Genomic DNA, 25,953 nt, shown 5'->3' with positions numbered 1-25,953 from the left:
CTCTTTGTTAGAACTTAACCTACTCCCAGATATACTACCCAAACTAAACATCCTCACAACTGTCCTAATCTCCTCTCTAATCCACTCTCATTCCTCTTGTTTTAGCTGTGCCCTCTTTCAATTAGATTGCAATCTTTCTCATCAGTAGGACCCCTCCTACCCTTTACTTTCATGTCTGCATTAATTTTGTCACTGTTTTATGTATGTCCTTATTTCCCCCACTGTCCAACCCTGTAGAACACTGTGGCACCATACAAATCAGTAATAATAATAATAGTAATAATAATGGATCTCCCCTGTACAGTAAATTATTAGATCCATTCCTCATATGAAAGCTGTTGTTAAATGAAGGTAACACTGTGCAGGAAAGATGGACATCCTCTTCACTTGTTTAGGGGCTGCCACTGCACAGGGAATTCCAGATTACATCATCATGCTGGTTATCCCGACATCCCCTGTTGCCAAATGGTGGCAAGGGATGTCACGTTCAAAGCAAATGCAGTTTTCTTGTGATTGATGGGGCAGAAACAGTTCTTGCCCCTTCACTGACAGCCCATTTCAAATAATGGACATTCATGTGGAAGTGCATGTCCACTATTGCAGACAACTGTAAATATAAGCCTGGTATGGGTGTATTGAACCCAATGTGAATGTACAGTGGCCAGTGAGGAACAGTTTAAGCACTGACGATGCCACTTTACTCATTTCACCTATAGCCTGATTAGTAATTAAATACCCTTTAGCCATCTCTGAACACATTTTCATGAATTCATTCATCAACCTTCAAAAATAACTCTTATTCGGGAGAATAGACTTCTCCTTAATGTCATTTAAATGGCAGACAATGATTTGCTCCCTGGGATTTTATAACATGACAGAGGCTCTTGCTAATATTTCAGTCTTGTTAATGTAACCCGCCGGACCCTCTGGCTCTCTTACCTGGGTCAAGTACACAAGTTGAGCCTCCTTCATCGAGCCAGGAGGCTCAAAGAAGGAGGCTCGATGGACCTATCATCGCTGCCTCTTGGCTCGCATGTGCACTCCCGTCTTTTATCTTATCTTATTCTCTTGCATTAGTTGGTTGATTGATTACCACTCCCCCTTATGCAGTTGCCTATTTAAAGCACCTGTTCTGGCAATATGGTGACGATCTTCATGTCCTGTTAGCCTGCTTGCTGCTGGATCATTTTGGTTCCTGTTTCCAAGTGTTTCCTGGTGAATCTTAGCATTTAGCTTTCTTATGTAATCCTGCTATCTTGTATATGCCTCATAACTAATCCTGGTATCCTGTATCCGGTGCTTCTCCGCTAATCCGGGTTTCCAGCGTCCTATGCTTCTCAGCTAATCCTGCTATTCAGTATCATATGCTTCTCAGCTAATAATGGTATCCAGTATTCTGTGTCTTTTTAGCTAACCTTGTTACCAGTGTCCTGTATCCAGAACTCCTTTTCAATTACCGGCTTCCTGTGTTCGGATCTACTCTGCTTTTCTGATACCTTCATTTGCTGGTGAACACTCATCTTACGTCAGTTTCACCTGGTATCCATCCAAAGAACAGCAAACTGCATAGTGCTAGCAGCGAAGACCAAACCTCCTTGCAGGGGTCCCTGGTAAAAATGTTCGCCATGCTAGATTCTGCGCCTCCATGGTGGGTGGACCTAAACCAGCCAGATTGAGAGAATCCTACCACTCTTGTGACAGTTAGGATATATGATCTTCTGGTCAGCATGTGAAGAGCTATAGAAGTGGAGATTTTTAAACTATATGTCCTAAGGACAGAGTTCTGTAAATAACATAACCCAGAAGTTTCCTAATTAGGAGTGTATTACTTGCATATTGTACCTGAATTTTGCAAAATAAAATTATATATAACTTCAGTTGTCCCAAGACAGCATAATAAAAACCTCGAAAGCATTGCTGTTTAAACAAATTAAAAACAGATTGAATCAAGTGTACAATATGATAAGTTCCTGTTTCAAAAACAGAACATTAAAAAAGATTTAAACAAAGCAATTACATTATACCTAAACCAACTATTGTTTTAAACATATTGGGCCTGATTCATTAAGGAAAGTAAAGCAATAAAAGAGTAACTTTGCACCTTGGCAAAACCATGTTGCATTGGATGGGGAAGCAAATTTAAAATGCGAGGGCAGATTTATAGTTGGGGTAAGGAATGTTCTAGATCAATTTTAAATTTCAGTGTACAAATAAAGCTATCAAGAATTTGTGTACTACATGAAAAAACAGCCAGAGATTTACTTATGTGCAAAATAATAAACTAATTTGCACCCCTTGCATTGTAACTTGGTTTTGTCCAGGAGAAAATTTACTCACTTTTTTGCCTTACTTTCCTTAATGAATCAGGCCCAATATATTCAAGTCTATTATACAATGTTAGTTTTTATAGAATCTTACCGGACATCAGCAGGATCATCAGTCACCAGTACATCTGTCTTACAGCTGGCCAATGGACTAATTGATAGCTCCATTGGGGACACAACAAAGCTTTTACTGACTGGGAGCCATACACCTTGTCCCAAGCTGTATGTGGACCTATAATGAATAAATTTGCTATTAAACAAGGAATTATTCCAGAACTTGTGTTAAAACTCTATAAATTATGTTACTTTTCAAGTTCAATATATTTCTTTAAAAACATTCTGTAAAATAATAATATAGAGGTTCTTATTTTACCAATTGGCATAAATATGAATGCTTTCAACAAACAAATTTGTAAAAAATATATTTGCAGACCTTCAATACAAACTATTGATTTCAATGGTATGCATTGAAAAATACAAAACATAAGACATAATAAAATACCATTATAATGCCCAAGCAATGTTAATTAGTAGAGGTAATAATATATATAGGCTTCTGCTGCCTAGCAACCGACTAGATGCCATCAGCATAGAGAAAGGAAGCTGGTTGGCAACACTTGGCAATCATTTCGGAGTGAAGTGGCGCTCAGTGCTGTCTGATTGGTCTAAGCTGTCAGTTGACATTACCAGGCAACCGGCTCAGAGGATAGTGGTGCCCATTGGTAACACTAATATTACCCCTTCTTGTGACACCTTAGGGTGTTGACAATATACACAGAAGAACGGAGAAGTACTGGATGATGCATGAGGAATATTATTATTTGTCCAGCTGTTAATGTGCTAGTAAGCATGTACAGTAGCCCCAGGTGGCTGTCAAGTTCTACTGTAGTGAGGGGGGATGTAAATGCCTTATCTGCTACCTGTTCAAATTAGATTAATATGCAGCCAGCTCACAAGTAGATTGGTTAGAAACACTTTTAATTTATGTATTTATGTATTTCTTATAGAAGGCAACAAAAATTTTAATAACAATTATTTGCAAATTATGTTAATGTTAATTGGGGCATTGAAATTAAACACATTGGTGAACTTTTAATGCAACTAAGAATGCAGGTTTTCTGACCATTATGTATTTGCTTATGGTCTCCAGAAATTGAACAATATTATGTGTACATAATTGGGATGTCTACATAAATTAATTGAGTCCTTGCCAGATCAAGTGAGACAGCTGAGCTACTGAAAATATTTGGAGACACGGTGCAGTAAAAATCCATTTTAAGTGAAGTCACTTACCTGAGGGTTTTCTCAGGTGCTTGCTGTCCTGTTACTAGATCATAACCTCTTTCCAGTGTGTTGTAAGGCCATGGCCTAAAGAAAGAGGGCAATATTGTGTTATTTGCAGACTGCCATAAAACCTTGCATTGAAAAGCCAGCATATTAAAATGCAATATATTATCACAAACCCATCATTTCGTTTATGATACACTAATAGAACACAGTGCCAAGCTACACTAGATTACTGTTGCTCATTTTCCATTATGGTTTCACTGTCCTTAGTTCCTCTCAGAGACACATTGTAATTTCCTTTTCACTCTGTGTAGCACAGTCAAAAATGTCCAATTTACATTTACAGATAAGTACCAGATTGTAACTGCCATTGACAAGTAGAAAATTACCCAGGAGACTTAGAAGCTGGCAACTGTTATAAACTACTGATTAAAATTATTCCAGGAATCGTTTTTGGCCAACAGATGAGACCATATTATATTCATGACTGGCCAGAAGAATGCCTATAAATACCCTTTGAAGCTTAGCTGAACCCTTAAGTTTGAGTAAATAGAAATATTAAAGGGTAAAATAGTGATGTAAAAAATGGTAAGATAGTGTCATAATGAATATTAACTTAAAATACATCTTGTGGGGGTTAATAGGCTCGGCAGAACCATGGCAATGGCTTTTGGAGCTGCACTTGAACCTATACTTTGTGGAATACTCTGGAAGATCACATACACCACTTACTTGCGATTGGATCAGATAAGTGTCAATATCATAGGCTTGTACTGCAGTCACAACTCTCATCTTCAATAAGCCCTGGCCTACTGAGGAATTTAGTAATTTTCTTGTGTGACTCAAGCATGAGGGTCAATATTCTCTATCCTTCCCTACTCTTTCTGTAGATTACAACTGTACAAAGAAGGAACAGGCATGCAAAAAACTAAAAGGTCCCTAGGCATAGCTCATTTTTATTTTGTTCAATTAATTGAGAAAATATATACCATTGAATACTCAAATTATTATACTCAATGTATGTCCCTTGAAAGGTCCTATTATATGCAGTCCAATAGCAGTGTGTACTCTTAGATGACATTGCAACTGCAGGCTCTGATGAACAGAATTAGCTATGCAGTAGCAACCGGCATAGTAAAAGACGCTGGTTAACTCTATTTAACAACCAGTTTAGATCAAAGCAGCGAGCAGGACGTCATTTGTCATTACAAGGCAACTGGCTCAGTGTGTAGTGGCTCCTGCCACTTCTTCTAATACAAATAAACTTTTAGTTGACTATTTCATATCAGCCATAAGAGCTGAAAGCACAAGAGTTAAAAATGCAAGATGTGGAATATGCATTCAACAATTTCAAGAATAGAACTATTAAACTGGTAACAGGTAACTGGGAAAAAGACATTGATGCCGAGTTTGCTACCAAGCGCTAGACTGGATTCACCAGTATTCCCAAGGGCCCAGCAGGAGCTAGAGAATACAATAGTCACACTAAATGAATCCATGAGCGAACTGTGTCAAGAATTTAAATGAATGAAATCAATGTTTTACAAAACTAATATGAAGAACTCCAAAGGAGCAAGTGGAGATTACGTCCATTTGCATAGCAAAACGTAAGCAAATTTGTACTGCATATGCTCACAAAAAATGTGCACGGCAAATGTAGATCTGACCCCTCATGCTTGTTGAGGCAGAATGAGAGGGAAAAGGGCTACGCAAATGAAGTCTTTGCAAAATTGAGAAATTATATACCTGTCAGCAGTGTGAGTGCTGGTGCAAATATACACTGATGATGATGATGGTGGTCGTCAGCACTAGCCACTTCTGATTGGGTTATTGTGAATTAACCTCTGAAACTCTTTCTTCCTTGATCGTTGGTATTATATGATTTTGTAGGTGCATTTAAAAAAATATTTTTTTGATGTATTCATTTGAACACAAAAAGGAAGATTAAATCTGCTGTAATACAGATGTGTTTTATTTAAATCAAACTTAATTGCGAATGCATGTGATTATGACCTGGTTTGGTGTAAGTGTAACTGAGTGTAAATACGCCTGACGTAAACCTGACACATATGCTTCTAGTGCAGAGGTTAGGGTAAGTACGCTTTTTTAAATGCATTATTTATAGCTTTTCTTTTTGTACGCATATGTGTCCAACTCAGCATCAGGCCTTATAACTCTGTGGTAGAGCCACTATGGAGTCCAAAAAAGCAATGCATTCTGGCAGCTCACATTTTTGTCACAGTGAGAAATGGAAAAGCCCATGTTCAACTGTTGAATTTCAGAAATGAACCAGTGGGGCTGATAAAAAGACAAGCTTAATCGTGTAGCAGCTTGCTACTTAATCATGTGCAGTAGAAACTAGCCATGCAGTGATCTCTGTGATTGCTAACGCTAAATCACAGGATGCTACAGCAAAGAAATAGTGGGAAGAGATAGATGTGGGCACTGTAGAGACTACATGGAGATGCGGGCCCAGGTAGTGAGACAGATCAGAGAACAAGGTGACTCGTTCAGTTGACACCCTTTATATTTTGGATTGTAAATGAAAAACATAAGATCAATATACAAGGCAATCCCCAAATTAAGGAAATATTCTGGCCAATCCCCTTGTCATACATGTAACCATAAAGTAAATGGTCAAGGAAATGTTTGAGCTTCAAATTATATTGGAAATAATGTAATAAATAATTATTTGGGACATAATGTATAGGCTGCATCCCTTGTATTAGTAAGAAAACAAGATGGCAGTATACAGTTATGTATAGATTATCGAAAATGCAGTGAGGTTACCAACAAAGATTCCTTTATCCTAGGGATTGGGAAGGTATATATATATATATAGAGGCCTTGGGTTTGGCTGCTGTAGTCTCTACCATTGATCTGACCAGTGGATACTGGCAGATAGTATTAACTCTAGAGGGCTTTTATGAATTCAACAAAATACCCTTTGGATTTTTGTAATTTACCTAGAACTTTCCAACATTTATTAGAACACTGACTTGGCAACATAAATTATGACAATGTACTACTATACCTTGATGAAATAATTATTTACAGAAAATTTTATTAAGAACACTTGACACATTTGAGAGTGGTCTTTGAAAATTTGAGATAGTCTGGACTCACAATAAAAGCATCTAACTTTCTAAAGACAGCGATTCAATGCTTAAGACACATAGTGAACAATAAGTCAGTGATTTAACTTGAACACAGATGCCAGTGATAAAGGGCTGCAGGTGGTGTTAGCTGAAGAAAATGAAGCAAAAGTACTAGTTATGCCTTATTCCAGTAAGAGCTCCATAATTCTGGGAGAAATGATGACTAATTCAAATGCAGACACCATGTCCTGGCTACCTGAATTAGAATGTCCAGAGTGGTGGGGAAAAAGTTTGTTGAACTACTTGATGACTACTTTTTTGAAAAAAGAGAGTTGCAATGGGATATATCATCATGAATGAAGAAAAAAAAGGCTACATATTGAAAAAGAAGGGGGAGAGAATGCGGTAAGGAAATCAGGTAGAGAATGGAATGAAAAGGACATACCAACATAGGTAGCAAAAGAAAGCAGGCACCTGATAGATATAAAAATAATAATATAGAAAGGACAGCAGGCACCAAAATAAGATATAGAGAAAAAGGGAGAGGGCAAGTATAACCAGTACTAAAGTGACAAATATAATGATTCCTTGAAGGAAGGGAAAGAGCCGACATACAGTAAGTTGAAGTATAGAGTAAGATATTAGTTTGATTGAATAGTAGGTTACAAAGGAATAAGTGATAGAGGGGAGTTTCAAAAGAGTGAATTTACTGGGAGTAGCCACAGGTAGAGAAAGAATAGGCCCATGGACAAAGCACTAATCAATATAGAGTGGTAGAGTTGATAGGGTATAGTGAGAATTAAGTAGAAGAGGGCCACCAAGCTACATAAACAACTTTACAAAGCAAGCTGCAGAGGCAACAACTTATTGACAACGCCTGAAGCCACAACTTCAATGTACCTCTAAAGATAGTAAAGAACTTTGCAAACCAAAATCTGTAATCCTAAACTGTGGGGAGATCTGCACTTTCTATATGTAAGAGTGTAGTTTGCTGCTGCTCAGGGAAAAAGGTGGAGGGGGATTCCAACCCTTTGCATTAATAAAGCAAGTATAGGAATTTGCAGGGCGCAAAGAGTAATTGTGTAAAGGTCAAGTGGGTATTTAATATCAAAGATACAGGGTAAATTAAATATAATAGCATTCAACATACAATATCGCTACAAATTTGACCATCTCAATACTTTGCTCTGGAAAGACTTTGAACATTTTACCTTGGCTCTATTAATTGAACGGAAATCATTAATTTTCCATCATTTTAATTGATTTATTGTAGGAAATCTCCTGCTGTATAGAATTTTGGCCAGAACAATATTGTACTGTATATTGAGTGTTATTAAATATATTTAATTTACACTGTACCTTTGATATTAAATAGCCACCTGATCTTTGCACAATTACTCTTTGTGCCCTGGGAATTCCTATACTTGCATAATCTGAAATTGATCATTTTGGAATTTAATATTAAATCAATATATATATGAACTTCAAATTACAGGATATAATCTATTGTCTAGTGTGCACCTCATTTTGCAGGGCAGGTCTGTTTTCCAATGCCCAAAAGGGATGTGGTCTCACTAGAAATCACCTTTTTGAAAGGATTAAATTCTAGTATTATTAGACTAGTGCTGTGGTCATGGTTTTCATTCTGATCAAGGAACTATCTATGTGGAGTTTATAGGCCTGATTCATTAAGGAAAGGAAAGAAAAAAAAAGTATTAACTTTGCACTTTGGCAAAACCAAAGTTACATTGGAGAGGGAGGTAAATGTAAAATGTGAGGAGAGATTTATAGTTGGGGAAGGGCATGTCCTAGATCTTTATATTTCAGTGTAAAAATAAAACGATCTAGTATTTTGTATGCTACATGAAGAAAACAGCCAGTATTTAACTTATGTGCAAAATAATAAATTCATTTGCACCCCTTGCATTGTAACATGGTTTGTCCAGGAGAAAATGTACTAATTTTTTGTCCTACTCTCTGGTCTCTCTGTATTATACATGTATGAAATTCACCCATATTTGTGTTTGGTAGAGAATTTAAGCTGTAAGCTCCAGAAGATGAAGCACTGGTATTCTCTGTGAAGTGCTGTGTAATAAGTTGGCGTTATATAAATTAAATATAACAATAACAATAATAAAATAGTAATAATAATAATAATAGTGTGGCATTTAATATCTATATTTTTATTTCCATTATTTTTACGTTTTACATATCCGTTTTCCATCTTGATTTCATGTGTATCGAATAAATTTGAAATTATTTGAATGAATAAAAACAGCGCACACATTGAAATGTACACCCTTTATATTTTACATTACCCTGCATTAATATATAGATACAGGTTATTTATTATCTATTGCGCTCTAAATGTAATGGCCACGTATTTCACTACTGTTTTGTGCAGTGCCCTGAAGTGGTTTATTATTCATAACAATTTCGGTTTTCAAAAATGAATACTGTATGTTATTGATTTAGTACATGGAAATATGTTTATGTTTATATTGATTCAAGAAGAAACAATATTCAGGCACTCAGTTGACTTTAACCTGCTAGTTATAATTTATCCACCAATATATCATGTAAATGCTGCTCTGTATAGGGAAACTGTAATTCCCACATTGAGCACAAGTAAAGCGAAGAAAACAGCACTGAGCACATAATGATAAGCCAATATCTTATGTGCTCAGTGCTCTGATTGAGTATATCAAGATTGTACATAACCACATATAAGAGTGTTTTTTATAAAAATTAAATAAATTGCACTCTCCAATTTACTTGGAACCTAAAGAACTAGGCATCAATTCACTGAACAATCTGCACTGATTTAATGTTATATTTTACATTTGTGAGAATCATTTGGTAATTTTAAGTGACTGCTCTGAACATCAATATGGGAGTTTCTGGAAATGTTTGAGCAGATCTTTCTTTAAATTGTAATTCAAGACTTTTTATGCAGGAGCAGAGTACATGTTGTTAGAGATGCTCGGGCTCGGTTCTCCGAGAACCGAACCCACCCAAACTTCGGGGATCCGAGTAACGAGCAGAGCTGGCTCGGTACTTTTGCATACCCTAAGAAGTGAAAATGAGGCAAAACATCATCACAGGAGGGGTAGCAGTGCTCTTGGCAGTCTCTGTTGACATTGCACTGTGACATAGCTCACACAGAAACAGAAGAGGTGGCAGTTTACAGTACTGAAAGCAAAATTGTAATAATAGGGATGGCAGTGTAATTAAAAATCTCCACTGACATTCTACTGTACCATAGCTCACCCAGAAACAGGAGAGGTAGCAATGTTCAGTGCTGAAAGCAAAATTGTAATAATAACGCTGGCAGGGTTTTTCAAAGTCTCCGGTGACATTCTACTGTGCCATAGCTCACCCAGAAACAGGATGGGTGGCAACGTCCTTGTCACCCTCCAGTCACATTTCTCTGTGCCATTGCTCACTTAAGATACAGGAGGGGTGGCAGTGTTCTTGTCACTCTCCAGTCTTCAGTCACATTGTTCTTGTAACTCTCCAGTCTCAGTCATGATGATACTAATCCCTCTATGTCATGTGCTAAAGCCTATGTTCAAGTGCACATTGGTTTAAAGTCAGGGAAACAAATTTTTTTTTTAAAAAAAAGCTTGTATCTTTTAAAGAAAAAAACACCTCTCTAATAAAGGTGAAAGTTTACTGTCGAAAAACATAAAATTGCCAACAGGTCATTCTACCCAAAATATTAACAAGCATACCAGCATCAGCTAGCTCCCTTCTCTCTCCTAGAACCTGCAATCTATACTGTCATCATCCTCACCCTCATCAGTGTGCACAACATCCTCACACAATACTAATTCATCCCCGTTGGAATCCACCATTACTTTGATGTAATTACCGGTAATGGTCTTCCCCGTGGAATTTGTAGTTCACTTTACGACAGAGCTGTCACGATTTTTGGGTAATTCTTTTAGGCCAGACCAAATGTCAAAATGTTGTGCTGACTCATCTGCATCGCCACTGGGTGTCTTGGGAAAGTTAAGTTTTTTTACTAGCAGCAGTTGCCAAAGAAACTGAGGGAGGGTGAGTCGTTGCATCATGTACCACTTAAACTGTCAGCTTGCTGATCAGGATGGCATTGCATCTCTTGTAATCTGGGTCAGCTGGAAAGAAAGAGAAGACATAGCTCTTAACCTAGGATCATGCACAGTTCCCAAAATGTAGTGATCCGATTTCAAGATGTTGATAACTCTCGGATCCTAGCGTAGCGAATAAAGTACTTGATCTACAGATCCTACATAGTTAGCGGAATTGTTTCTTTTCATCTCCTCCTTCAATTTCTCTTGCTGCTTTTCCAAAGGTCTAATTAGGGAATCACTTGACTCAAGCTAACAGTGTCTGAACTCACTTCACAGATGACTACTTAGAGTGGTTCAGCACCTTGCACAACATGGAAAGTATTCTGCACTGTGCTGAACTAAAGTACATTCCCCCTCAAATTCGATTCTTCACGCAGCAGCTGCAATTTCCTACATACTATTGCAGAATACCGAAAATGATCCAACTTATTTCTGGACACAGACAGCATCTCCTGCATGTCACTGTTATTTTTTAAAAAGCTTGGTACCACCAAGTTGATTGTGTGAGCAAAACAGGGAATGTGAAGAAATTTTCCCGGCTGTAATACTGTCACATATTGGTGGCATTATCACAAATGACATATCCTCAGGAGTGTCCAAGCGGGATAAGCCATTTTGAAATGACATCCCTTAGTTTTTCAAGATGGTTGTCATGGGTAATGCCTTTTAGTGTAGCCGGTGATACACAAATGTAGGATACCACTTTGTATTTGCAATAGGATGAGGGGGATATTTGTGTAGCTGACTAAGGAGCTAGTGAGGATGTTGATGAGGATGATGATGAGGATGATGTTGTTTGTGTAAGTTCTGCACCAGTGGAAGCAGTTCTTGCCAGTGATAAGAAGAAAGCCATTGTAATGCCTGGGCATAAGACCAAAAAATCCACCTCTTATGTGTGCAATTATTTTTAACCAATCCTGACAACAGTTGTCTAGCCCTTTGTAGTCTTTGTAAAGTCACACCATCAACACCTTCCTCATCAATATCCTCACTAGTGATCGGATGTTGTCCTGCCTTCAAGTTGTTAAGGCTAGATGAATTCTCCCCTATCCAGGATTCCTCTGAAGAATTCTTGAGTGTTAGTCATGTTGCTGCTGCTGCTGGTGGTGGATCTTCATCCCAGAAGTAAACCAAGAAGAAGAGTACTAGCAGTTTACAACAACTCACTGTTAAACAATCCTTTGCAAGAGGAAGCAAGTATGAAAATTGTCACCCAGTTGCAAAGCGGATCACAGAGGCTATGGCAACTATGCTAGTATTAGATCTGCCTCCAATATCCCAAATTAATGCAGCTGGTTTTAGACAGTTATTTGAGGTCCTGTTTCCCTGTTACCAAATTCAATCACAACACCATTTTACTATAAAAGCAATTCCTCACCTCTACCAGAAGGCTCCATAAAATGTAATTTCTGAGCTACAAAATGCCATTCTACCACCTGTACACTTAACCACAGATATGTGGACAAGCGGAACTGGGCAAACTAAAGATTATATGACTGTGCCAGCCCACTGGATCGGTGATTTGCCTTCATCAGCAGGAACAACAGCAGCATGTACCCAACAATGCCAGCCTATTCAAAGGCAGGCTATCTGTGTATCAGCGGCTTCATTAAGAAGCATACTGATGGCAACCTGTTTGAAAAACTAAGGGATGTCATTGCAACATGGCTTATCCCGCTTGGACTCTCCTGATATGTCATTTCTAATAACACCACCAATATTGTGAGAGCATTACAGCTGGGTGAATTCCATCACATTCCCTGTTTTGCTCAATCAACTTGGTGCAGAGCTTTTTGGAAAATGACAGGGGTGTGCAGGAGATGCTGTCTGTGGCCCGTAAAATATGTGAACATTTCCGCCATTCTGCAACAGCATGTAGGTGATTGCAGCAGCTACAAATATAATTTAATTTGCCCTGCCACAACTGAAACAAGAGGTGGTAAGAAGGTGGAACTCCACCCTGTATATGCTTCTGAGGATGGAGGAACAGCGAAAAGCCATCCACGCTAACTCCTGAAGCACATTGGGAAAGGAGGGGGAATGTATTTTACTCAAGAACAGTGGATATTACTTTCCGTGTTGTGCAAGGTACTGAAACAATTTGAAGTAGTCATCTGTGAAGTGAGTTCAGACACTGCTAGCTTGAGCCAAGTGATTCCCTTAATTAGACTTTTGGAAAAGTAGCTTGAGTAACTGAAGGAGGATATGAAACAAAGCCATTCCGCTAAGTATGTCGGACTTGTAGATCAAGTACTTTATTTGCTTTACCAGGATAGAAGAGTTATCAAAATCTTGAAATCGGATCACTACATTTTGGCGAGTGTGCTTGATACTAGGTTTAGGAGCTATGTCTTCCCTTTGTTTCCAATTGATCCAGATCTCAAGAGATGCAAGGAGCTCCTGGTGAGCAAGATGACAGCTCAAGTGTTACGTGACAGGACGACGCCTCCTTCTTCAGTTTCTCAGTCAACTGCTGCTAGGAAAAAAATGTAGCTTTCCCAAAAGATCCAGGGATGATTTACATACTGGGAGGGAAAAAGGGAATTTGGAGACCCATGTACCAACTCACTTTGCAATACCGAAGCTGCCCACCCTCCAGTGTGTACTCATAAAGATTTTTCAGCAAAGCTGCGACCCTTGTCAGCAATCGGAATAGGAGGCTACTTCCTAAAAATGTGGAAAAGATGATGTTCATCAAAATGAACTACAATTTCCACGAAGAAGGCCTTTACCACCAATTACATCAAAGTACAGATACTTCTGTAATGGTGGATTCCAGCGGGGATGAATTAATATTGTGTGAGGATGATGTAGACACTGATGAGGGTGAGCATGAGGCTGAGGATGATGACAACAACATCTTGCCACTGTAGAGTTCATTAACAGCACAGTTAGCTTAGGTGCTTTAAGCCCATTGTTAGCTTTTTTGTGTGGGAAACCAAACAAACCAAGCACTTCAGCCACAGGTGTGGCACTCCTTGTGGCTGAAGTGCTTGGTTTGTTAAAGTGTGCATGTCCTTTTTAATATCCAACATAAGGTGGGTGGGAGGACCCAAGGACAATTCCATCTTGCACTGTTTGACATTTTTGGCTTGGTCTATCCTCTTGTGTAACAGTTGACAATTCAGGTTTCAACAGTATCATTAGGTCGCCAATTCACATGGTGCACAGTATTATTAGGTAAACTATTCAAATTTGGACAGTATTATTAAAGGGCTAGGGATATGGTTAAGGAGAGGTCTAGGGACAAGGATAGGGAAAGGGACAGGTCTAGGGATAGGGATAGTGACAGGTCTAGAGATAGGGACAGGTTTAGATTTAGGGATAATACTGTCTACATTTGAATTGATGCCCCAATAATACAGTTGATGTCATTATATTGTCGACTTTATAACCTTGTCTACTCTGCTGACCATCAATCATATTTTGTCAATCCAATATAAGGGTGGGTGGGAGTTCCAAATGTCCTATGAACTGTCATGTGTCTGTGCCATTACTAATCGACAGAGCAACCAGGCAGCTCGCTGCAGTCTTAGAGTTCATTGACAGCACTGTTAGCTCAGCTGCCTTAAGCCCATTGTTAGCTTGATTTGTGGGGGCCCAAACAAACCAAGCACTTCAGCCACAAAAGTGGCACTCCTTGTGGCTAAAGTGCTTGGATTGTTAAAGTGTGCATGTCCTTTTTAAGATCCAACATAAGGGTGGGTGGGAGGGCCCAAGGACAATTCCATCTTGCACCACTTCTCCTTTCAGCTACCGCTGTGTGCCAATGTTACCTAGATGTGCTATAACCTTTTATGTGCTTTGCAAAACTTAGCTTTCCCAAGACACCCACTGATGATGCAGATGACTCAGCACAACATTTTGACATCTGGTCTGGTCTACTTTAAAATAATTGACCAAAATTCCTGACACCGCCGCCATAACTCAACCTTATCCTACTATCAACATCCAATGAATGGTGGAGGATTATTATTTTATTTTTTTAATGGTATAAAGACAACAGTTTTATTAACAAATAGCAACATTGCTCTCAGAAGTAATGTAACTAGCATTGATGTCTAAATAAATGTGTATATGTATTACTCAAACCTTACACTTTGCTGCTGTTTCATTATTATGGCACAAAGTGTTTGTATTCTGCACTATACGTCAAAATACTGTAATCTGCACTATACTGCAATATACGCTATATTGTAATTTTTTGGGGATTGGGACCAATTTGAAGCTCAGTGATGACCTTGCTTTTTGCTGTGAATGTCAATGAGTGGCTCTTTTTAGTGCATTGTCTGGAACAAGATCTGTTATACTCATGTCAGAATGATCACAGACAATTTTTGGACACCAGGCGGATTTACCCTTTTGAAGTTATTTTTCAGTCATCCGTTCAATTGCTTTTTTCTCGTACGTGTGACCACATATTTGTTTTTCACTTGGTTTACCATCCCCAACTGTGTTATAGGAGTGCTCTGGGTGAATGCGATCTCCTCGTCTTCATCTTCCAAAGCCTATTCTGCAGGGGTCGGTGACACACCCATTTGTTTTCTCAGGTCTCTTAGCTGTTCTTTAAACTGCACATATTTATTGTCCTGCCTCAGGGCCTCCTCTGCATTATTTGTCTGAAGTGCAGTATATCTGTCATGTACAAGTTCTCTTAAATCTGTGATCTAATCCAATGGGTCACGTTTTAACTTATGTGCGGTCTCCTCAACTGCATCTATATATTGGCTTAAATCTCTGTTCAATGCAGCGTATTCCAACATGACGGATTCCATGCTGCCCACATGCTCCATGTCACAGTATGTCTGAAGCAGATCTAGTGCCACTCCAGTTGTAATATTAGCTCCTGTGTCTACATAAGTTTGGCAGTTCTTCAGGGATTAAGGGGGGTATCCAGAGAGGAGAAGGAGAATAAAGATGCTGAACAAGCAGACATGGTTTAATAATGTAGAGCTCATTGACAGCACTGTTGGACTAAAGGCAGCTAAGCTATTGGTAGCTTGTTTTATGGAAGTCCAAACAAACTAAGAACTTCAGCCACAAAAGTCGCACTCCTTGTTTCTGGAATGCTTGGTTTGTTAAACTGTGGGAGGGCTTAAGGACAATTCCATCTTGCACCACTTTTCTTTTTTTTCAGCCACTGCATGGCACTGTATGGCAATGTTTTCTAGATGTGCAATGAACTGCCGTGTCTTTGTGTTGTTGCTCTGTCGCTTAGCATCCAGTCAGGTCGCTGCTGTCTTTGTCCAAATGTGTATGAAAATAATATTGTGACCTGTGAGGTGGCCAAAATTTACTGGAAATTACTGGAAATTAGTGTTGTTATTAGTGTTAATAATAATGTAGGAACAAAAAAAAGAGCAAAATTATGTGATTTTAGCATATTTTGGCAATTTTTAAAAAAAAAAAATACAGATCCAAAACCAAAACCAAAACACGTAAGAGCAGTTTTGCCAAAACCAAAACCAAAATACGGGGGTCAGTGAGCATCTCTACATGGAGGAAATGTAAACAATCATATTTTTCAATACAATAAAATATGAATTTGATATGAAAAAAGAATCACATTTGTCATCTAGTTGGGTATAGATTGTGTTTATCTTTGTGCTTTTTATTATATATTTTTTAAGTTGTGAGTTTTTCAAGGGTTAGGTTAATTTTCATATTAACAGCTTTATGTTTTTACCACGCACTTTCAAACTCTTTAACTGTCACTTAAGTTGTTTAATCGTCTGTGTGATCTCTCCTCTTTAGCATGAAGTCTAATTTAAAGTTAGGAACTGATCAACGGATCAGTCATTAGATTAGACAAAACATAAATCTTTAGGTAGTGTAATATAGTTCATAATTTAAGTAGTTAAAATGTCTGATAGTGTTATTAGTTATCAGCGATATTCAGCCTAATCATGGTTGTCATCATTAGCACCTACCTTTCCCCTTAGAACTGAATGTGGAAACCCGTATTTGATTGCCCAAGGGGCTTGAGCATAAAACTATAACAACTTGCCAATATATGTAGCACTAACACAATCTGGCAAATGTAGTGACAATAAGGTCAATTCAATCAGTCAAAGCAGTACAAAATCATTATATGAAAAGCAGGATCGGAAACATGCAGAGCTCGAAAGCAGGTAGCAATGGCTCAGTAGACAAATGCAAGTACAAATAATGCAATTTTAACAAAGTACCAAATTTTTATGGATACTAAACCCATAACTGGCATATATATAGGTGTCATGTCCCAAGTGAAGCGCAAGTTATGTCAGGATGTGTGAATGCGCTCATCTACATATTTGCATAGAGCAGCAATGGTGATAAACACTGTATACATTCACCTAAGTAAACACTAATCAGGTAAGCACATTCCAGCAGTTAGATTTTGTCTCACTAGCAAGCAACCGAACATTAGCTGTGCATAAGTTTCCTATCAACATATTTAGAAAGCTCACTCAATGTGCAATAGCTAATAAAAATTCTTGACAGTATAAAAGCTTGCCCTGAGAAAACATGTGTTAATTGTCCAAGGATTTTTGAAATATTATATCTGTGTTATGGGGATTCATTAAATATTGAAATATTATATGTGTTAGGATTGATCTAATGATGTTTGACTTAAAACCGTAAAAATAAAGATATACAGTATATTTATTAGTTTATTCCCTCTTTTTCTTTATTTTGGAAACGTATACCATTTATATTACATGTGTACTATTAAAGAAATAGCTATTTCTATAATACTACATCCTACTTGTTATCCTTACATGATCCAGTTTAATTGCTCTAGCCAATTAAAAGATGTATTGTAATTGTTGTTACCCATGTTACATTTCTATAGGTTTTATTAAATATATTATATATCATACAAGATTTAAATTTGAATAAAGAGTGCCAACATTTTTATTTTTCTAGTTTTTAAATAGTTACTTTTCTCCAACTATGAATTTACTGGTTCTTTTGGTATAATTATACTATGTTGTATCACATTACAAAAGTGAAATGCATTAAGTTTAATCATTTATCTTTTCATTATATATAATATATTTTTTTATTTTTCAGTCTTGTTTTTATTTTGTTTTAATAATAAAGGTTACACTTTATTAATCAATGTATTGATCTCTGTGTCCTTACTGCCCAAACCCCTAAAAAGCAATTCAGCCTAAATATGTGTTGTGTGTTTGAAAAAACTTACCCTTGGCTCTGCCCCCAATCGCTACGCGTACACAAGTATGGATGATTTGGATCTGGAGAGTAACCCTCATGGCAGCTGCATTCACCTATGAACACATAGGAGAACCACACTCATGTAAAATACAAGTCATAGGAACATAAGTCAGAAGATGTTTTAAGTTAATATAACTCCTGATTTTCAAATCTACACTTATGTATACCAGTGTTATATTTTTTAAAAATGCAGAAATCCTTGGCTAAAATGCTAACAAGAGCAAAATAAAAAAGAAAGACTAAAATTATAAGTTGAATAAATAAAAGTGTTAACTTTCTGCCTAAGTTGCAGTATCTGATGTTGGTTTGTGCTGGCTCTATCAGGTTTTTTGTAAGTTATTTGCTACTTGTACTGCTTTATACACAGATGGCTTTATAACAAAGCATGATGAGGTGGCTGCCTCGGAATGGTAGCAGATGATGAGATTTTCTCTTGCCAGGGTGAACACTATGAAAATAGAAATGTGCATCTCCGCAATGTGAATTTTTCTGCTGTGCATTATGGGGTTTTCCCTCTTTGTCCTAATACTAAGCCAACTCACGTACTTGTAAAAAGTTACTAGCTACTTGTATTCCCTTGATCAACCCCCCCCCCCCTATTAATTTAATGGTGCAGCATGGTGACTCAGTATTTAGCATTGCTACTTAATATCACTGGGGTCATGGGTTTGATTCCAAACGGGGTTCTATCTATGTGGAATTTGTATATTCTCCCAGTGTTTGCGTGGGTTTCCTCCGGGTGCTCTGGTTTCCTCCCACACTCCATAAACATACTGGTAAGTTAAATGGCTGCTATCAAAAATGGACTCTAGTGTGAGTGTGACTGTGTGCGTGTGTGGTAGAGGATTTAAAGTTCCAATGTAGCAGGGACTGATGTTTCTGTCTGTCTGTCTGTCTGTCTGTGTGTTAGGGAATTTAGACTGTAAGCTCCAATGGGGCAGGGACTGATGTGAGTGACAAATATTCTCTGTGCAGCACTGCGGAATTAGTGGCGGTATATAAATAAATGATGACGGTGATGATGAATGATCTGTATAGCATAACATAATACGATTGTGTAATATATATAAACAATATTAATAATTATACATATTTACTGTTATTTTTTCATTTGATTCTCTGCTTTGATTGAGTAACTTTTGGGAGATAAGGAAAACAGGGGTTTTATTTTATTTATATATCTGCTCTGTAAGTTTTAAGGATTTAATTGTATTGCTGTACATCAGATTGACATCAAATTTTTGTGTGTACCTCATGTCTGGAATGTTTTCCTATTGGGAACCAAAGCTTACTCTTCTTTTTAGAATGTATAAAATGAAGTCTTTTTATGCATGGAAAAAGGATTACAGACCTTTGCAATGGCAGTCATGTACATACACACAATCTTTGTTCCAATACAAATAAATTATCTCACTTGTCTCACACTAAACTTTTTGCCCAAGCTGTAGAAATGGGAATCACAACCAAAACAGTCCACACTAGATGCCTGATCCATCAAGGCACGCATCGGTTGCTTTTGAGAGTATCGCGCGCATAATCACTCTGCGCAAGTCCAGAACCGTTTTAAAACAAACACATGCTATACTCAGTATCGGTATCTTAATGAATCAGGCCCTAAATGTTTACTGCCACCACTGAAAGTTAATTAATGATGTCTTCATACTCAAAGCAAAAATTTAAAACTAGAAATCAAGTGAACTTCCAATCAGAGAAGAAATGGTTATGATCTTATTGAATCTCCATAATGAATATAAAAAAATTGAATATTCAATTTCAGATGTTCCTTAAAAAAATCCTTATAATTAACTTTTTAGGTCCTTGCCCAGTAGTGATTTATTTACTCCTTCATACTGGATTTTGCCCTGAAATCTGCCAGCCCAGCCATACCTCAGCCTGTATTACCAATTATTCTATTGATCACAGCCAGTCTTTGCCTCAACTTATTTACTGACCATGTTACAGATTTCTGCCTGTCCTGACTTTTGCCCTGTATCTTGAACTGTATCCCACTGCTCTTTTTACCGTCTGCTGCCTACTTCTGTGTCCTGTCCACCCTCTACAGCAGTAATGTGTTCAATAAGTCTCTACTAACACGAGTTAAGCTATGGGGGCATCAAGGTGCTTTGGAACAAATTACATCCCTTGGAAAGGGGCTGCTATAGGTGAAGACCTTGTGAACCAGGTTCTAAGGGTTTGTTACACCATCTGAAATTGCGCTAACAAAGTTTATATTGCAAGGTCGCTGACAGAGACATCAAGCCTTCATCTCACTGGTAGTCTGTAACAACAACCAATTTTAATAATGTGACCAATATTTTCAATGCTGCAATGATCAATTACCTCTAATTAAACTACATATAATTTATAGTGAAAATGTAATTCAACATGGTTAAATTACTTGATGTGTGTGTTGCTAAGAATTTATAAGGTTATTAATTTAATATCTAATAATTATACAATTATGCTAAAAAATACAAACAGTAGTTTGCACAAAATCTAGCAATGATAAGACAATGCCAGCATGAGTAGAGGTGTGAAATATTGAAAAATCATGTTATGTCGTCACAGCATTAGTTTATTTTTAAAAGCAGGATTTGTTTACATAAAGGGGAGCTATCAAGCAGTACAAATGGGAATCCACCAAATCTCACAGTGACAATAATAACAATATATAACAAGCAATAATAATGTATCTAACCTTTCTGAAAATGTATCTATATTAATACACCTGAAATGTAGCAAATTAGACACTGCTGAATGCCAGCAAAGAGGGGACAAACTGGGGACACATTGCCTTAAAGTTTATCCAGCAAGGCAGCACCTGCTCTGCAAAGGAGTAACTTCCTTTATTGTAAGAAACTGTAACCTCTCTGTACTTATATGCCAATCAGTATTCACCCATGTTCTCTCCATTTATACTCCTCTCCCCTGCATGCTTTCTTCCACTCTCAATACTGCCCAAACTCCCCTTTTGCCATTAATCAAGACCATTCATCTTTAATAGTTTGTCACTGCCAATATTGTACACTGTTTCCTCATTAGCTTCACTATGCCATGAAACATTCATAGTATTTGCAGTGTTTTTGTGCTCCCAGCTTCATATACATATCTAAAACCACCCTCAACCTCTAAACTTTTATGCTACATTCAATCACTGAGGTCTATTTTGTAGTATTTTCTAATGTTGTCCTAATTCCTGGATGATCTATATATCTAACTGAAGAATGTGGTGATGGAAAATGGTTTGATTTAAAAGTCTATTTTTTGAAAGCGGTGGGTTCTTAAGTGGTAGGAGGTTGGATTTTGATGTGGCTTTAACACTTTTACACAGTCTGCCTCTGGAAGTGTCTCCTTCTCTCTGCACATGTAGGTACAATTCTAGCTTGTGGACTGGCTTCCTGAGAGTGTAGAACAGGTGTGCACATTGATGTGCACTGAGTGGACCATTGAGGTGCATGGCTGCAAAGCCAAGGTGTTATGCTGTGTACATTGTGTGCATTTTGTAAATTGCCTCCTGTGTTATGTGAAGAATGAAGCTCACACTGTGTATCACCTAATTAACCACCTTGGTAAACGAAAAAAAAGTCGCAAATTACCTTTCAAATTTGCTTTTTACAATATTAAATATTCCTTACATGCACATCTGGAAAAATGTATTTTAAATGTTTGACTGATATTTAGCAAAGGCAGAATTAAAGGAGACCTATTATAAAAAAAAATAGTAATCCAGAATCAATTTCATATCCAGGTATTCAAATCTGTGGTTTTGTGGTTTGAATCAACTTACTACACACAACTACTAACTGTACACATTTAAAGACATTTAAAAACAGATACATCTTGATATGGAAAGTTAGTTCATTATGTTGGTGCAGAAACTCATGACCAGGTACTACTTATTAATAAATATTTATCTTCTACTTATATTACATGAAAGCTGACTGTAGTAAAAATTACTTGCATGAAGCAAGCGCCTTAATTAACATTTTGTCAACCCTGGACTCACCTGTCTCTGGGTCACATATCTGCTCACAGGCATCTATAGTTCTTTGGCCACAAAGATCTTTTACCCATGGAGAGCTGGCATTCACTTGGTAGAAGAGTAGCAGCTGGGCTGGGTTCACCCAGTTTGACAAATCAAGAAAACTGCCTTCACTGATCACAAAGCTGCTGCCTGCAGATGAAATAGGGAAAAACTATAGAAGGTATCAACAACTAAGTAATTGTGTATTGATAGGCAATAAAATTGGAACATATTAAAAATAGTAAAAAAAAAGTCTACTGTGTGGGCATTTTAAATCAAATCAAATAAATAGAGTGAAAGAGTCAATAATGTAAAAAGTTCCATTCTTTTACAATTGGTTATATACATTCTCTAGCAGAGTGTATCCAGTATATCCAGTCCCTCACTGCTAATTCATCTGCCTGATGTCTGTGAGTTAAAAATTAATGGAGCAAATAGATTTTACTGGTGATGATTTCAAACTGTCTGACATCAGTTATATACAGGACAGCCTTCAGATACAGGTACAGTTAGATACATGGGCAGCACAGTAGCTTAGTGGTTAGCACTTCTGCCTCACAGCACTGGGGTCATGAGTTTGATTCCCAACCATGGTCTTATCTGTGTGGAGTTTGTATGTTCTCCCCGTGTTTGCGTGAGTTTTCTCCGGGTGCTCCGGATTCCTCACACAATCCAAAAACATAATAGTAGGTTCATTGGCTGCTATCAAATTGACCCTAGTGTGTGTGTGTGTGTGTGTGTGTGTGTGTGTGTGTGTCTGTGTGTGTGTATGTATGTTAGGGAATTTAGACTATAAGCGCCAATGGGGCAGGAACTTATGTGAATGAGTTCTCTGTACAGCGCTGCGGAATTAGTGGCGCTTTATAAATAAATGATGATGATGATATGCTAGAGAGTGTATATAAACAGTAAAAGATATAAGTGAACTTGTGTTTACAAAATCTAAATCTGTTATTCTGAATTTAGAAAAGGAAAAGACTACAAAGATAGACTTGTACTTTAGAAAAAAAACTGTAAACAAATATAAAACATATGTAAAACACTCAGTCATATGTTATAAATATTCATGGCAATATCAGATACAGTATGTTGTATTAACCAAATGTACCCATGGAACAATTTGCAAGCAACAAACATAGGAAAAGTGATACATACAACACAAACATTCTCAACATGTACATGTGAGAAATATATATATATATACATTTTATTCATTTGGATCAATGAGAGAAATTGTGTTTAATATTTTACAAAAAATCAATAAAACTGTCAGATGCAGGGGCATAACAGTATATCAGCGGGTCCCATAGCAAAACTTGGGGGCGGGGCTAGAGGTGGCGGTTCATCCTGCCGAACTGAGGATGCGCTTCATTGCTGAATATACTGACCTTCGTCCATGATCGGAAGAGCAGATAGTCTGGCATTGCCAGGCACCCCTCACCCCTAGCCTCCATAGATGCCTCGGCCCCTCACCCCTTGCAATGACAGTAGTTCTGCCACTGGCCAGATGTGATTCAGCATTCTGGTAATACATACTAATAATGATATTTCTGATAGGGCAAAGTTTGCTGCCTTGAGCTGTTTCATTGCATATTTTAATTAAATTTTATTTTTGTGTTTAAGGAATCTGAGGGGTAAATATATTATGCTGCGTTTTTTTTCTGACAAATTTCCGGACAAGTTTCTGGATAAATTTAGAACTGCAATGTCTTTAAAGGCAGGTTTTGACTTTAAAGACATTGCCGTTTTAAATTTGCCCTGCAAAGTTGCCGAGCATCGGTGACTTGAAAAAAGCGCAGCATAATACCGTACATTTACCCCTAAGACTACAGTAATGTAAAACAATGAATTCAATTTTATATCCGAAATATGATTTGAAGGAAAGACAAACTATTTTACAGTCTCGTGTAAAATAACAGTGCTGCGAACTATAAGAATAAATTAGTAATCATTAAAACATAGTTGTGTAGAAAAACTTGAAATGGGAAAGTTTAATTAATTTATATACAGTGTCATTAATTGTGTATAATTCTGTATAAGTTTAGAACCAGAACAATCATCAATTAATATTTTGTTTTATAAGTAAAAACAATTCCATTGGAAAAAAGTCATACAGATGTAGTTTTAAGAATATTATCATTACAATTTCTTTAATTGTTAATGACTTCTTCCAGAGCTGAAAAAAAATTGGTGCCGTTGTTATCATTAAATACCCGATAGATTTAAATGAGAAGGACGTTTCCCTTTGTCAATTTCAAAAATCATTATTTGTCAGTCTTGGCTAGGTGACGTGATGAATGACAAATTAATAGTGGCAAGTGAATATGAGAAGTAATGTGTGGTGAATATGAGATCTGTTAATTATAAAAGGTGATGAGCTGTCCTGATTTCAGGGGGACAACCCGACTTTAGGGTTCTGTCCCGATGTCCTACCCGGGGACATGTTTTCCCCGCGGGTGAGAATGTTGGGGGAAGGAATTATATAATGGGCAGCCTAATGCTAAAGCCTGCTGTGGAATTCCATTAGTCTGTATATTAAGACAAGCAAGAGCTGTAAAAGCATGGGGTTCACAAGTGATTAGATGCCATGTAAGTGGCATTCTAGGTTAGCCTGTGGAATTACAAATATAGCTGAAAGAACATGTGTATTATACTCCAATTTATGAGTAATCTTTGTTTCACACATCCCATATCAACCTCCATTATTACCTCAAAAGAGATAATAAAATAGTCCTAAAGCGCTCATGCTTCTGATGTTCCAATTCAGAGAAAGGCTATAGATGAAAGCAAAAGGACATCAAAGAGTCTTAGCAAATAAAATAAAAAATGGGATGTATCATTACTCTCTCAATCCATGTATTAGAATGAATCAGTTATGCCAAACTGCTAGCCACAAAATTGTATAAGTTATTGCAGAAAACTGCAAACAGCCGAGAATAAAAATGCAGAACTGAGAACAAAATTAATCTTTGACATTTAGCTATATAGACTCTACTTATTCTTTTATTTCTCCTACTTAATTATGATATACATAATTCTGCAGTGATTTGTCCACTTCTATACAGAAACTTTATATCCACAGTCATTTCTGGTTCCTCTCTTGATCATATGACTACGTACAGTTCTTGCCACACTGAATACGGTCCCTATATCCTCACTTTAGGGCTGAGCTGGTCGCAAAATGGGAGTAAAGAAAATGTGCGCATTTCTTCTTATTTGCAGAGCTGCACACATCTCGAGACATGTCTGCTTCTTCATCAGCAGCATATATGCCTGGTTTATGATAATTTATCATCATGAATGAGTATTTTGCACCTGCCTTCCTAACAGGCATATATGCATGTTTCAGCAGAACTGCATGAGCTGCATTTGCGGCAACGGCCAACTGTAGAATGCCCCTTCCTTCTCCTGTCCAACCTCTCCAGCTGCAGACAAGTGCCAGAATTGTGCAAGTCTACATAGGTGCATATCTGGTCACGTGCAGAGTGATTTAACACAAGATACTCCAGTTTGCACAACGTATGTCCCACTCTGTATCCACCACTTTGTCTCTACTGCCTTATATAAGTAAAGTTGTTTAAATGGTCCGTATCCGTAAGCAGTGTGAAAGCTGTTGAAAGTGGTAGCAACAAATGCAGTAAGATTTTTTTCTTGTTTACAAGTCATTGACACTACTACCTACATATATTGTCGCTAAACAGTGGACGTCATTTGATCTGGTGCATCTTAATTCATATATAGCAGACAAACTAGAGAAATATTTGGGACCCATTTATCAAGTCAAGATCAATGACAATAAGAATTTAAGAATAAACAATTTAATCAGTGCAATTAACCAGAAATTGGCATTAGGTTAAAGTGGTCACATATACTGATAATGTATA

The 25,953-nt window shown here is 37.4% G+C and overlaps 1 protein-coding gene and 1 pseudogene across 3 annotated transcripts in view; both read right to left on the bottom strand.

Annotated features, from left to right (window-relative positions):
* The window catches only part of ASTN2 (astrotactin 2), a 570,610-nt gene that overhangs the window by 301,250 nt on the left and 243,407 nt on the right, over window positions 1–25,953 (bottom strand). For all 3 annotated transcript variants that reach the window (XM_075184700.1, XM_075184701.1, XM_075184702.1), the window contains 4 exons: window positions 22,052–22,219; window positions 18,014–18,098; window positions 3,618–3,692; window positions 2,419–2,556 (listed from right to left, as the gene is read on the bottom strand). In XM_075184700.1, coding sequence (XP_075040801.1) covers window positions 2,419–2,556; window positions 3,618–3,692; window positions 18,014–18,098; window positions 22,052–22,219 — 466 coding nt within the window. The remainder of the gene's footprint in view (window positions 1–2,418; window positions 2,557–3,617; window positions 3,693–18,013; window positions 18,099–22,051; window positions 22,220–25,953) is intronic.
* LOC142101412 (E3 SUMO-protein ligase NSE2-like) lies at window positions 15,085–15,760 on the bottom strand (annotated as a pseudogene).

This window comes from Mixophyes fleayi, chromosome 9, assembly GCF_038048845.1.
Source record: "Mixophyes fleayi isolate aMixFle1 chromosome 9, aMixFle1.hap1, whole genome shotgun sequence".
NCBI lineage: Eukaryota > Metazoa > Chordata > Amphibia > Anura > Limnodynastidae > Mixophyes > Mixophyes fleayi.
The sequence above is the reverse complement of the archived record's forward strand: the minus strand, read 5'-3'. Positions and strand labels throughout refer to the sequence as shown.